This window comes from Rhinopithecus roxellana, chromosome 12 (genome assembly GCF_007565055.1).
Source record: "Rhinopithecus roxellana isolate Shanxi Qingling chromosome 12, ASM756505v1, whole genome shotgun sequence".
Taxonomy (NCBI): Eukaryota; Metazoa; Chordata; class Mammalia; order Primates; family Cercopithecidae; genus Rhinopithecus; species Rhinopithecus roxellana.
In genome coordinates, this window is record NC_044560.1 from 107,992,568 (window position 1) to 108,007,955 (window position 15,388).

The 15,388-nt window shown below is 47.2% G+C and overlaps 1 protein-coding gene across 1 annotated transcript in view; it reads right to left on the reverse strand.

The window, feature by feature from the left end:
* The window catches only part of PLA2G4C (phospholipase A2 group IVC), a 59,949-nt gene that overhangs the window by 39,472 nt on the left and 5,089 nt on the right, over positions 1 to 15,388 (reverse strand). The window contains exons 3-8 of the mRNA XM_030913322.1: positions 15,262 to 15,373; positions 14,489 to 14,625; positions 10,097 to 10,286; positions 8,598 to 8,718; positions 5,454 to 5,594; positions 35 to 88 (exon numbers count right to left, since the gene is read on the reverse strand). Coding sequence (XP_030769182.1) covers positions 35 to 88; positions 5,454 to 5,594; positions 8,598 to 8,718; positions 10,097 to 10,286; positions 14,489 to 14,625; positions 15,262 to 15,373 — 755 coding nt within the window. The remainder of the gene's footprint in view (positions 1 to 34; positions 89 to 5,453; positions 5,595 to 8,597; positions 8,719 to 10,096; positions 10,287 to 14,488; positions 14,626 to 15,261; positions 15,374 to 15,388) is intronic.

Consider the following 15,388-nt stretch of genomic DNA (forward strand, 5'->3'; position numbering starts at 1 on the left):
TAGGCTTTGACCTTTCTGTTCCCCAAATACTCACCAAAAATATAATTCCTATTGACTTCAGCGTTACCAAGAGCACTTCCCCATAAACCTGCCAAGAAAATAGCAATAAAATTCAAACATTCTCCATCACGTGACTGTCATGCTTGATATTCAAAGCACCAGTAGACTGGTATAAAGCACTGCAGGGATCTGCAGCAGGAAGAAAGATCATTCTTCCATTCCATAAATATGTACGAAGCAATGAGTGGGCACCCGGCACTCTTCTGGCTGCTGGAATAGAGCAGTAAACAAGACAGATAAGGTCCTTGTCCTCGCGAACCTTCTTTTTTTTCTTTTTTTTTGGGGGGGCGGAGTCTCGCTCTGTCGCCCGGACTGGAGTGCAGTGGCCAGATCTCAGCTCACTGCAAGCTCCGCCTCCCAGGTTTACGCCATTCTCCTGCCTCAGCCTCCCGAGTAGCTGGGACTACAGGCGCCCGCCACCTCGCCCGGCTAGTTTTTGTATTTTTAGTAGAGACGGGGTTTCACCGTGTTAGCCAGGATGGTCTCCATCTCCTGACCTCGTGATCCGCCCGTCTCGGCCTCCCAAAGTGCTGGGATTACAGGCTTGAGCCACCGCGCCCGGCCGTCCTCGCGAACCTTCTATGGGCAGAGTCAGCCAGGTGCTGTAGACTGGCTACCCCAAGGCCATTTCAAACTTCCTTCCATGCCAACCCTTCTCAGTCTATAGGCAGGAAGGGCAAATATTTCCCAGCCTCCCTTGCAGCTAGGGGGAGGTCAAGCTGTGGTCCATGCACATTGCTGGGGGGACTTCTGCAAAGTGCTTGTTGTCCTTCTCAGAAGGAGCAGGCCAGTTGTGGTGGCATGCAACTCTAGTCTCAGCTACTTGGGAGGCTGAGGCAGGAAGATCGCTTGAGGCCAGGAGTTCGAGACCTGTATTGGGCTACGATTGTGCTTCTGCACTGCAGCCTGAGTGACAGAGAGAGACCCTGACTTTAAAAAAAAAAAAAAAAAAAAAAGTTGCAGCTTCATTGGATGCAGCAGCCATCCTGTAGTGTGGAGGAGTTCAGCATGAGGGTGACTGTTAATATGCTAAGGATGGAGGAGCAGAAACCCAGAATAAACCTGGGTCCTTCTGCTTAATGTTCCACAGCTAAACCAATGTCACCAGCCACCTATCTTTGCATTATTTATGCATTTATTTTGAGATGGGGTCTTGCTCTGTGGCCCAGGCTGGAGTTCAGTGATGTGATCTCGGTTCAATGCAACCTCTGCCTCCCAGATTCAAGTGATTCTCCTGCTTCAGTCTCCCGAGTAACTGGGATTACAGGCATGGCCCCCACGCCCTGCTAATTTTTGTGCTTTTTTAGTAGAGACGGGGTTTCACCATGTTGGCCCAGCTGGTCTCAAACTCCTTACCTCAAGTGATCTGCCTGCCTCAGTCTCCCATAGTGCTGGGATTTCAGGTGTGAGTCACGATGCCCGGCCTGTCTTTTTCTTTTGTAAGAAAATTAATCCCACATTTTCTCAGGGCACTGTGGTTGGTTAGTGACTTTTAGCCAAACACATTTGTATAGATACAGGGAGACATAAAAAATGAATAATCAGCCAGGGCCAGGTGCGTTGGCTCACACCTGTAATGCCAGCATTTTGGGAGACTGAGGTGGGTGGATGAATTGAAGTCAGGAGTTTAAAATCAGCCTGGCCAACATGGTGAATCCCTCTCTCTACTAAAAATACAAAAATTAGCTGGGCCTGGTGGTGTGCACCTATAGTCCCAGCTACTCGGGAGGCTGAGGCAGGAGAATCACTTGAACTCGGGAGGTTGCAGTGAGCAGAGATTGCACCACTGCACTCCAGTCTGGGCGACAGAGTGAGACTCCATCTCAAAAAAAAAATTTAAAAAAAAAGAAGGAGAAGAAAACTCAAAGACACTATAGACACACCCATTGGGTAGGCTGGTATCCGAAAAACTCCAGAAAACAGTAAGTGTTGATGAGGACATGGAGAAATTGGAACCCTGGTGCACCACTGGGCAGAACATAAAACGGTACAGCCACTGTGGAAAATGGTATGGTCGTTCCTCAAAAAATTTTTTTTTTTTTTTTTGAGATGGCCCAGGCTGGAGTGCAATGGCACGATCTTGGCTCACTGCAACCTCTGCCTCCCAGGATCAAGCAATTCTCCTGCCTCAGCCTCCCGAGTAGCTGGAATTATAGGCAGGTGTCACCACACCCGGCTAATTTTGTATTTTTAGTAGAGATGGGGTTTCACCATGTTGGTCAGGCTGGTCTCAAACTCCCGACCTCAGGTGATCCTCCTGCCTCAGCCTCCCAAAGTGCTGGGATTACAGGCATGAGCCACCAGGCCCGGCCTCAAAATTTTAAAAATAGAATTACCACATACATGATCCAGCAACTCTACCTCTGAGTATGTACCCAAAAGAATTGAAAGCAAGGTCTCAAAAAGATACTCATAGACCCATGTGCAGCTTCCTTCACAACAGCCAAAAGATGAAAGCAATCCACGTGTCCATCGATGGATGAATTGATAAGCAAAATGTGGTATATTCGTACAATGGAATATGATTCATCTATGAAAAGGAAGGAATTCGAACACATGGTACAATATGTATGAACTTCAAAGTCATTTTCCTCAGTGAAATCAGACAGACACAAAAAGACAAAAACAGTGCATGATTCCATTTACATGTCATACTCAGAGTAGTCAAACTCATAGAGGCAGAAGGTAGTATTGTGGTTGTCAGGGGCTAAGGGAGGGAGTGACAGGGAGTTAGTGTTTAATGAGCATAGAGTTCCAGTTTTACAAGATGAAAAGGGTTATGGAGATGGATGGCGGTGATGGTTGCACAACATTATGAATGTATTGTATTTATACCACTGTACTCGACACTTTAAAATTGTTAAAATGGCAAAATTTATGCTATGTGTATTTTGTAATAATAAATAAAAAGCACCCAGGTGTGTGAGGGGGGATAAGAGACATGTACAGAACCACTTCAGTAGGTGATACATACACCCGAGGAAATAATAATGTTATAAAGAGCACCTGGGAGTGACAATTCCAGAATATCTGATGCCCAAGACCAGATTTTGCAAAGAGATGGGGGGGATAGGAGACAGGAGCCAGGCTTGGCAATATGAAGGACCCCTTCTGTTCAGACCAGAGAAAGGGGGAAGATCCCCTTCATCCTATCTCATTCCTCTCCCTGAGAACACCCCTCCATCTACCAGGTTGCCGGAGCTGCAACCTTTAATGTCATCTCTGATTCTCCTTACTCTCCACATCCAATCCAGGTATAATTCTTCTTCATCCATCTCCAGGTTTCCAGAGTCCAGCCACTTCCCTCCCATATCCACTCTGGTACCCAACCTTAAACTGCCATTATCTGTCACCAGGACCATTAGCTTCTCAACTGCTCCCAACTTCTAAGTTTGCACACCCACCCCTAATCCATGCTGAGAGAGAGAGATCGATCTTTTCCAATATAAACTGAATCAAGTCACCACCCTAATCAAACTGCCTCCCTGGCTCTCCCATCACACTTGGAATACAAACTAAACTTCATCTGTGTCCCTCAGGGTCCCATATGATCTGGACCTTGCCTACCTCTCCAGCCCTCTCTCCCAGCCTCATTCAGGAGGCTCCAACCTCACTGGTCTTCTCATTGGTTCTAGAGTAAGATAAGCATGGTCCTGGCTTAGGGTCTGATATGGTTAAGCTTTATGTCCCCACCCAAATCTCTCGAGTTGTGATCCCCAGGTGTTGAGGGAGAGACTTTGTGGGAGGTAATTGGATCATGGGGGCAGTTCCCCCCATGCTGTACTCGTGATAGTGAGTGAGTTCTCACAAGATCTGATGGTTTTATAAGTGTTGGGTAGTTTTTCTTTGGCTTGCTCTTCTCTCTTCTGCCACCATGTGAAGAAGGTTCTTGCTTCCCCTTTGCCTTCTGCCATGATTATAAGTTTCCTGAGGTCTCCCCAGCCATGTGAAACTGTGAGTCAATTAAACCTTCTTTGTCTACAAATTACCCAGTCTCGGGTAGTATCTTTATAGCAGTATGAAAATGGACTAATACAGGGTCTCTGTATTTGCTCTTCCCTCTGTCCATGTGCTTTTCCCCTAAGATATCTGCATGGCTTCAGTTTTCATCAGGTCCACACTCAAAGGCCATCTCCTTTCAGAAGCTCGACCACAAATTAAAAATAATACTGTGGTCACTCTCCAGCCCCTTATCATGAATTATTTTTCAAGATAGCATTTACCACGATCTGACATTATAATATATATTTATTTTTGTGTGTGTTCATTCATCATCTCCTTCCCTGGAGTGCAAACTTCATTAGGGAATGAGCCTTCACTGTCCTGCTCATGACTGAATCCCCTGCATTTAAAATAGCATCAAGGTCCCAGCATGTCTCAAAAGTGTATGCTAAAATCATGGCAATTCAACCATCCTTGAATTACTACCATGTGCTGGGCACTGGGCTGAGTGCTTTATTTGTGGATTATACCTAACTCTCACACCCACATTTTGAGATAAGTACTTTCCGTATGAGAAAACCGAGGCTCAGGTAACATAAACGACTTTCTCAAGCTGGCATTATTTGTCCTATGTAGGGGAGCTGTCTGCCTAGCAGGGTAATGCCTTCAGACCCTGAGTTCTGAGAAGATTATGAAGCCAAAGCTAAAAGTGATACCAGTGTGTAAGCTACAGTCAAGGACATTTAATCAAGTTCTGATTTTACTCACTATCACTGTTTTGATTGTTTTTGGTTTTTGTTGTAATTTTTTTCTGAAAATACCCTGTTTTAAAAAAATTGTATGCCCCTTGCTTTGCTGGTGCCCAAAACACATTCTAGTTTTTTTGTTGTTGTTGTTTGTTTGTTTTGAGATAGGATCTCTGTCATCCAGGCTGGAGGGCAGTGGTGGATCATAACTCACTGCAGCCTTGAACTCCCAGGCTGAAGTGATCCTTCCACTGCCTCAGCCTCCTGAGTAGCTGGGACCCATAGGCACATGCCACCATGCCTGGCTAATTTTTAAGTTTTTTTAGAGACACAGTGTTGCTATGTTGCCCAGGTTGGTCTCAAACTCCCAGTCTCAAGGGATCCTCCCATATCAGCCTCCCAAAGCACCATGTCATCCCAAACACATTCTGAATCTGCTTATTGGAAGCCACAGCCCTGGACTTGAGCCCCTCTATTAAGCTCTCTCTCCTGGATTGTGTGATAGGAGATCATGTATCTGACACATTAAGGAGACCTTTGAGAGACACTGAAGACTCAGCAGGAGGAACACACCATTCCTCTTTCTGGAAGCATACCAAGTCCTTTTCTTTCCCCCCAGAAATGTAAGAGCTGGGCAAAGCCAGACCCTCTTACCTCTCCTCTACTTCCCACCCCCATTTAATCCCCTCTGACCCTAGCACTGACCTCTCAGGAAAGACAGGTCTCTCTCAGGGTGAGTTCTGACCAGTCTTCCCTTCTTGAATTTGCTTCCGAAGTGGGTTGTGGAAACATAGGCCCCCAGTGCAGGGAAGCCAGCATGGTGAGGGGTGAACTCGAACCAGGTCTCTGCAGAGGAAATACAAGGGCAAGTGAGTCCCAGCACAGAACTTGGAACATAGCAGGTGTGCAGGAAAAAAAAAAAAAAATCTATTAATGAGGAATTACAACCATGCCAGGAGAATGTTAGAGATTGACTGTGTGGTGTCAGAAACCACTGGGGATCTCATCCTCGGACCTGAGTCTTTATGCTGCTGGTGGCAGCTCATAACTTCCACAGCAGCCTGTTTCCAGTATTTTCCAGAGCTTGAACCCTCAGCCCTGCCTCTCTCTTCCGTCTCATTGTGGCTACAACTCCATGGAATCCTGGAGTACAAAGGAAGAGTGTAGCCACGTGATTGCATGGAGGTTTGTCTGTGGGCATAAATCTAATGCATGATTCCAATGTGAGTCATTAGAATATTCCAGGGAAGAAAATGACATGATCAGATTTTCATCCTGGAAACTTCCATCAGGTAGCCAGGGAAGGAGGTGGACAGCTTGGGTTGGGTGGGCCAGTGAGGAACTAATTACAAGAGTCTCCCAGGAGACTGGGAGACCTGGTCTGGGGGTGATGTACAAGAGCACAAAGGATGAAAATGAGAAGGGGGTGATTTCTAGGTCTGGGAAGGATTGAATTTGTGGGGCTTATGGAATGGATGGAGTCAGCTCTATCTGCTCTGGTGAGAAAACAGCACAAGGAACCACACTGAGGAGAGAGACACATTCACGGCCAGGCGCCGTGGCTCACGCCGCCCAGCACTGTGGGAGGCCCAGGCGGGTGGATCACCTACGGTCAGGAGTTTGAAACCAGCCTAATATGGTGAGACCCCATGTCTACTAAATCCCAGCACTGTGGGAAGCCCAGGCGGGTGGATCACCTAAGGTCAGGAGTTTGAAACCAGCCTAATATGGTGAGACCCCGTGTCTACTAAATCCCAGCACTGTGGGAGGCCCAGGCGGGTGGATCACCTAAGGTCAGGAGTTTGAAACCAGCCTGACTAATATGGTGAGACCCCGTGTCTACTAAATCCCAGCACTGTGGGAGGCCCAGGCGGGTGGATCACCTAAGGTCAGGAGTTTGAAACCAGCCTGACTAATATGGTGAGACCCCATGTCTACTACATCCCAGCACTTTGGGAGGCCCAGGCGGGTGGATCACCTAAGGTCAGGAGTTTGAAACCAGCCTGACTAATATGGTGAGACCCTGTGTCTACTACATCCCAGCACCGTGGGAGGCCCAGGCGGGTGGATCACCTAAGGTCAGGAGTTTGAAACCAGCCTGACTAATATGGTGAGACCCCGTGTCTACTAAATCCCAGCACTTTGGGAGGCCCAGGCGGGTGGATCACCTAACGTCAGGAGTTTGAAACCAGCCTAATATGGTGAGACCCCGTGTCTACTACATCCCAGCACTTTGGGAGGCCCAGGCGGGTGGATCACCTAAGGTCAGGAGTTTGAAACCAGCCTGACTAATATGGTGAGACCCCGTGTCTACTAAATCCCAGCACTTTGGGAGGCCCAGGTGGGTGGATCACCTAAGGTCAGGAGTTTGAAACCAGCCTGACTATCATGGTGAGACCCTGTGTCTACTAAAAATACAAAACTTAGCCGGGTGTGGTGGTGCATGCCTACATTCCCAGCTACTTGGGAGACGGAGGCAGGAGAATCACTTGAACCCGGGAGGCAGAGGTTGCTGTGAGCTGAGATCGCGCCATTACACTCCAGCCTGGGCAACAAGAGCAAAACTCTGTCTCAAACAAACAAACAAAAACAAACACCATTCACACTGGGAGCTTCTGAGCCTTGAGGTGCCGGGAGATGTCCAACCACTGGTAACTGGTAACATTGCATGATATATCATGAGAAACCAGGACACAGTTGCTGAACAAGTAAGTGCACAAGTGCGTGCTTAGGAAATAGGGTAAGGAGGTGTGGATCTCAGGAGAGAGATGAGCTCAAAAGAGAAACTGGAATGACTGGAGAGCTGCCAGCATTTGGTGACAATTGGACCTATGGAGAAGGAAGACATCTAAAAAGTGAGAGATGGCTAGGAGTCGTGGTTCACGCCTGTAATCCCAGCACTTTGGGAGGTTCAGGCAGGTGGATCACCTGAGGTCAGGAATTCGAGACCAGCCTGACCAACATGGAGAAACTAAAAATACAAAATTAACCGGGCGTGGTGGCACGTGCCTATAGTCCCAGCTACTAGGGAGGCTGAGCCAGGAGAATCGCTTGAACCCGGGAGGCGGAGGTTGCGGTGAGCCGAGATCGTGCCATTGCACTCCAGCCTGGACAACAAGAAACTCCGTCTCAAACAAAACAAAACAAAACAAAACAAAACAAAACAAAACAAAACAAAAGTGAGAGACAGCCCTTCCCACCCACCCCGCCATCCTTCAAACATCCCTTATTACAGTTTTCTTTCCTTTTTTTCTTTTTTCCTTCCTGTCCTCTCTTTTCTTTTTTTTGGGGGGGGACAGGGTCTCACTTTGTCGCCCAGGCTGTAGTGCAATGGTGCAATCACAGCTCACTGAAGCCTTGAATTCCGGATCTCTAGTGATTCTCCTGCCTCAATCTCCTGACTAGATTCTTCAGGTTCCTGCCACCATGCTTGACTATTTTATTGTGTTTTGTTTTGTTTTGTTTTGTTTTCCTATTTAATGTTGCTGTTGTTTTGAGATGGGATCTCACTATGTTGCCCAGGGTGGTCTCCAACTCCTAGTTTCAAGCAATCCTCCCACCTCAGCCTCCCAAAGCACTGGGATTACAGGCATGACTGGGATTACAGGCGTGAGCCACCATGTTGACCTCTTAAAGGTTTTCTCGATCCATGCAAAGCAAGTGCGTGTCCTCTGGTCACTTCTGGGACTTCCCTCTTCTCTTCTCTAAGCTGAGCACCCTGTTTTCTGCAATCCTGAGCCCTTTGCTCTTCCTGGGCTTCCCAAGGGAAGGGCAGGGAAACACTCTTCCATTTCCCTCCATGCCGTTCCGTCCCTTACTACCTCTCCCCCACTCTAAATGTCTGCTTACCCTGTGCTTTTGCCTCCTGCCAGGAGGGTTGCAGGTCGTTGTCAATGGCTGCAAATATCGGGTAGGGTAGTGTCCCTTCTTCCACAGGCTTCTTCATATTGGACAAATGGGACTCCGGCAGCTTTGGGAGAAGGTGCCAAGACAAAGTGTGAGGGAGCATATGGGTCCCTGTAGGCCAACTTTTTTTTTTAGAGGGGTCTCAGTCTGTCACCCAGGCTGGAATGCAGTGGTACAATCATGGCCCACTGCAGCCTCAACCTCCTGGGCTCAAGCAATCCACCTGCCTCAACCTCCCAAGTAGCTGGGACTACAGATGCATGTCACCATGCCCGGCTAATTTATTTTTTGATAGAGACAGGCTCTTGCTATGTGGCCCAGGCTGGTCTCGAACTCATGGCTTCAAGCAATCCTCCCACCTCGGCCACCCAAAGTGCCTGGATAGGCTAGGTGCAGTGGCTCATACCTATAAATCCCAGCACTTTGGGAGGCTGAGGTGGAAGGATCACTCGAGCCCAGGATTTGGGGACCACCCTGAGCAACGAAGCAAGACCCTGTCTCTACAAAAAAATAAAAAATAAAAGACAATTAGGCACAGTGGTGGGTGCCTGTAGTCCCAGCTACTTGGGAGGCTGAGCTGGGAGGATTGCTTGAGCCCAGGAGATCAAGGCTGCAGTGAGTATGACTGCACCACTGCACTCCAGCCTGGGTGACAGAGTGAACCCTGTCTCAAAAACAAAGAAAACAAACAAAACAACAACAAAAGCCCAAAGTGTTAGGATAGGCTGGATGCAGTGGCTCATACCCATAATCCCAGCACTTTGGGAGGCTGGGGTGGGAGGATCACTTGAACCCAGTAGTTGGAGGATTGCTTGAGCTCAGGAGTTTGAGGCCAGCCTGGGCAATATAGCGAGATCCCTGTCTCTACAAAAAAAAAAATTTAAAAATTAGCCAGGCATGGTGGTGCATGCCTGTTGCCCCAGCTTACTCAAAAGGCTGAGGCAAGAGGATTGCTTGAGCCCAGAAGGTCAAAGCTGCAGTGAGCCATGATCTCACCACTGCACTCCAGCCTGGGTGACAGAGCAAGACCCTTTCTGAAAAATGAAATGAAATGAAATGAAATAAAATAGTGAATTCAAGACATCAAATGGCCAAGGAGGGATGGAGAGGAAAGTTGTTTTGGGTCTGAGACTTTCCCTATTTTTGCCTTATTCCATCATAATTCCTCATTGTTCTTCTTGCCCCAGATGTCTGTGTATCTTTCTAGTAAATCATATCACTTTATTTTTTGCATAAATGAATAAGAGTCAGTTTCTGTCACTTGCAACCAGTTATCCTGATATACTTAAGTTTTGAGGCATCCATCAAAATGCCCAGATTTTGATGTCTTGAAAGTCCTGAAAGACTTAAAAGGTGGTGCCAGTCAGGATCTTTGGCAACCTCACGCCCTGAGACCCCTTGCTCCTACCCCCACCCCAGGTCCCCAGCGGGGAATGACTTACTTCTCTGGTTTGCTTGGAGATAACCAGGTAGGCCCAGAAGTCGGTCAGAGAGTAATTCTCAGACCTCGCTGCTTGGATGGTTTTCTGTAGGCTCTTAGCCAAGTCCCACTCCTGTCGGCTAAATTGATGTCTCAGGTCAGCCTCGACAGCTTCCATGTCACCATCACTGGTGTAGAGAGAAGATACCGCCCTGGAGGACAGAGGAAGAGAGTGAGTTCGGCATTGTATGTGTGGACGATGAAGACTGGGGAAGGATGCGTGGGAGGAGGTCCTTCACAGGAACACCTGCCTCACAGAGAGGGCGACATGCAAAGGAAATGGAAAATTTACATTAAATAAATATAACTGCAGAACAATCAAGTTCAAAGGAGGAGGCTCAAAATCATCTGGGACAATCCTTCTATTTCACAGGCAGGAAAATGAGAGCACGATGGGAGAAAGGCCTCATCAGAGTCAAATGTTTTTTGCAGTCAGCATTTATTAAAGGTTTACATGTGACAGCAACAAACTGTCTTTAGTCTTTTATACCTATTAACTCACATAATCCTAGAAAATCAATGAAAGGGACCAGGCGTGGTGGCTTATGCCTGTAATCCCAGCCCTTTGGGAGGCCGAGGCGGGAGGACTGCCTAAGGTCAGGAATTCAAGACCAGCCTGGTCAACATGGTGAAACCCCGTCTCCACTAAAAATACAAAAAAATTAGCCAGGCGTGGTGGCATGCATGGTGGTGGGCACTTGTAGTGCCAGATATTCAGGAAAGTCCGTCTCTACTAAAAACACAAAAATTAGCCAGGCATGGTGGCACATGCCTGTGGTCCCAGCTGCTCGGGAGGCTGAAGCAGAGGAGTCGCTTGAACCTGGGAGGCCGAGGTTGCAGTGAGCCGAGATTGTGCCACTATACTCCAGCCTGGTGACAGAGCACAACTCTGTCTAAAAAAAAAAAAAAGACTTGATATTCATTTGTTCACTCAACAAATATATGTGTGTGTGTGTGTGTGTATATATATATATATGTATGTGTATATATATATCTTTTTAAATTTATAAAGAAAAGAGGTTTATTTAGCTCACAGTTCTACAGGCTGTACAAGAAGAAGCATGGTGCAAAAAGCTTCTACTCATGACAGAAGGCAAAGGAGCTGGTGTGTCACATGGAGTCTATATATATATATATATATATATAATTTTTTTTTTTTTTTTTTGAGACAGGTCTTGCTCTGTTGCCCAGGCCTGAGTGTGCAGTGGCATGATCTTGGCTCACTGTAGCCTCAAACCCCTGGGCTCAAATGATCCCCTCACCTCAGCCTCCCGAGTAGCTGGAACCACTACTCACCAGGTGTATCACCACGCCCTGCTCATTTCTAAATTTATTTTCTGTAGAGACAGAGTCTCACTATGCTGCCCAGGCTGGTCTCAAGCTTGTGGCCTCAAGAAATCCTCCTACCTCAGCTTCCCAAAATACTGGGATTATAGGTGTGAGCCACTGTGCCCGGGCTCAATAAAAATTTTTGATGTTCTTAATGCTGCTTATTGGGTGCTATCTACACTCACACCATCCAATGCATTAAACACACATTGTAGCTCTTGAGCCCTTGAAGTGTGGCTAGCATGATTTTAAATTTTTATTTTATTTTAATTAGCTTAAATGTAAACACTGGTACTCCATTCAGTTACTGGGAAACTCTGAAGTATGTTTGGAACAAGCTGGGTATGAAAAGCTCTTTCCTTTAACATCTTTTTTTTTTTTTGGAGACGGAGTCTTGCTCTGTCACCCAGGCTGGATGGAGTACAGTGGTTTGATCTTGGTTCACTGCAACCTCTGCCTCCTGGGTTCAAGTGATTCTCCTGCCTCAGCCTCCCAAGTAGCTGGGATTACAGGCGCCTACTACCACAACCAGCTAATTTTTATATTTTTAGTAGAGACAGGGTTTCACCATGTTGGCCAGGCTGGTCTCAAACTCCTGACTTCAGGTGATCCACCCGCCTCGGTCTTCTAAAGTGCTGGAATTACAGGTGTGAGCCACTGCCCTGGGCCTTCCTTAACATCTAATGAGACTTCTGCATCCAACTGGAAATGCGCTGAGTATAAAATGCCCAGCAGCTTTCAAAGACTTAGTCTGACAAAAGGAATGTCAAATATCTCATTAACAATGTTTTTCTTAATGATGTGTCAAAATGCTAATGTTTTGGATATATTGGGTTAAAGAAAATTGATCATTCATTTCACTGTTTCTTTTTACCTTCTTGAAGAGGCTACTAGAAAATTTAAAATGGGCCAGACATGGTGGCTTATGCCTGTAATTCCAGCACTTTGGGAGGCCAGGACAGGCAGAACACCTGAGGTCAGGAGTTTGAGACCAGCCTGGCCAACATGGTGAAACTCCATCTCTACTAAAAATACAAAAATTAGCTGGGTGTGGTGGCAAGTGCCTGTAATCCCGGCTAACTGGGAGGCTGAGGCAGGAAAATCGCTTGAACCTGGGAGGTGGAGGTTGCAATGAGCCAAGATGGCACCACTGCACTCCAGCCTGGGCAACAAGAGCGAGACTGCATCTCCAAAAGGAGAAAAGAAAAGAAAAGAAAAGAAAGAAAGAAGGAAAATTTAAAATGATAGAATAGATGAGATATGGCTCATGGTATACAGTTCTACTGGATAGCTCAGGTTGGGACGCTTTGCATATGTTTCATCATTTAATTCTCAAAGAGTCCTGTGAGATCAGCAAGTTATCCTCCTCAACAGTGGAGGAAACCAAGGCACAAAGAAGTATGTCTGGGCTCATAACAGCCCACGAAGGACAGCTCCAGGAACTAACCCAAAGCTGTTGGAATATAAGGCTTTTGTTGTTGTCATTTGTAGAGATGGGGTCTCGCTATGTTGCCCAGGCTAGTCTTGAACTCCTGGGCTCAAGAGATCCTCCCACCTCGACCTCCCAAAGTACTGGGATTACAGGTGTGAGTCCCTGTGTCCAGCCAGGTCTCAACCACCGCAGCCTTGGAAAGATTATACAAGAAATCATGTAGTTCCTATCTCAACAGCGCCCCCTGGAGTTCTGCAATGTGCAGTTCGGCTAAATCCTCATGCCATGCCACTCAACATGTTAGATGAGCCTTGGAGGAATAGAGGGGTCCTAGGTGTGACTCTGCAGTACCTTTCCCACTCCCAAGCTCTGCAGCTCTGCTCTTCATGCTGTCATTTCCATGAACCTCATCCTCCACACCCAGCTCAGAACCCAGCTCCAGATCAAACTTTGAGCACAGAAAGGAAAACAAATCATGCCAGCCAGGTTCAACATTCATGCCTCTGCCCTGCCTATCTCACTCGAGCCTCTGCTGCTCTGCCCAGCCTTACCTCCTGCTCTGAAAATGTGCCAAGATCGATTAGTCATGTCTGCCCTGGGCTTGGAAACAAACATGCAGACATGAGTGTTTCATACCTGCCATCTGGGGCCACCTGAATGAGACAATCCTACACAAATTAATGCAATACTTTATCATGGAGGCTGAGAAGTTAAAAGGGCAGTATTCCATCCACCTGCAGTGTGAAAAGTGCACCTGAACCTGTAAATCCTCCTTTAAAGTCAGAAGGTAGTATTATTATGCTTTGTCCACAGCAGTTTTGTGTAGTAAAGAAAGATACTCGGTGTTTTTCCCTGCTTCCTGGTGCAGAGTTCCTAAAATCCTTGGAATTTTTTTTTTTTTTTTTTTTTTTTAGAATTTTTGGGTTTTTTTTTTCAGACAGGGTCTGTCACCCAGGATGGTGTGCAGTGTGTGACTGTAGCTCAATGTAGCCTCAGCCTCCCAGGCTAAAGCAATCCTCCTGCCTCAGCTTCCTGAGTAGCTGGGACCATAGGCATGCACCACCACACCTGGCTAATTTTTTCACTTTTTGTAGAGATGGGGTCTAGCTATGTTGCCCAGCCTGGGTCTCAAACTCCTGAACTCAAGCGATCTTCCTGCCTCAGCCTCCCAAAGTGCTCGGATTACAGGCGTGAGCCACCACACCTGGCCCATCCTTTGTAATACACCAGCAAATGTAAGTAAAGTATGTTCCTGAGTTCTGTGAGCTATTCCAGTAAATTATTGAACATGAGGAGGAAGCTGTGGGAAACCCCAAACTATTGCCAGTCGGTCAGAATTACCAGCAGCTAGGTAATTGCAACTCGTGTCTGAAGTGGGAGCAGTTTTTTGGGACTGAGCCCCTTTAACCTGTTGGAATCTGACCTGAACTCCAGGTAGACAGCGTCAGAATTGCCCAGCATTGTAGGACACCCAGCTAGTATCAGAGAGCTCAAGAAGCAGCGTTGGAAAAACCACACACATTTGGTGTCAGGAGGAAAACAATAATCCCATTTATGTGTCAGAAAGCAATCTGAAACACGAGTGACACTTACCAAGTGGATCCAGAGACCCCTGCGAGGTACGTGACAGCATCCAACAGGCCCTGTTCTTTCATCTCACTCAGGACCCCAAGGCAGGCAATGTGAGCCCGCAGTCCCCCGCCTGAGCCCAGCACAGCAACAACTGGGGCCTAGACATTGGGGAGAGAATCAATCAGAGGTTCAGAGCCTGAGGATGGAGGTGGGAACAAGAAGAAGGGTACCTGGGGCCAGGCACTGTGGCTCATGCCTGTAATCTCAGCACATTGGGAGGCTGAGGCAGATGGATCACTTGAGGTCAGGAGTTCAAGACCAACCTGGCCAACATGGTAAAACCCCATCTCTACTAAAAATACAAAAATTAGCTGGGTGTGGTGGCACACACCTGTAATCCCAGCTGTTTAGCAGGCTGAGGCAGAAGAATAGCTTGAACCTGGGAGGTGGAGGTTGCAGTGAGCCAAGATCATGCCACCACACTCCAGCCTGGGTGACAGAGTGAGACCTTGTCTCAAAAAAAAAAAAAAAGAAAAAGAAAAAGAAAAAGAAAAGAAAAAGGAAGGAGGAGGAGGAGGAGAAGCAGAAGGATAAGAAGACCTAGGATCTCCCTTAGGCCGGGGCAATGTCTGTCCCATAGAAGTTCATATCCTTCTATTTCTGTCCCATAGAAGTTTGTATCCTTCTATTTCCTCCCTTTGGTCTAGCTCTCCCTGGCTGAGATGGGCCCTGGACACTGGGCACAGAGGGGGCGATTCTGGGATCTCTGAGGCCACCTTCCTCCCCTCACTTACCTTATCGGCCTCAATATGTAGCTTCTTCAGAGCTTTCAGCACGTGAAGTCTTCGTCTCTCCACAGCCACCTTTTCTTCTTTCTGGAGCCCAGGAATTATGGAAACCTCAGAGCTTCCCAGGAGAAAA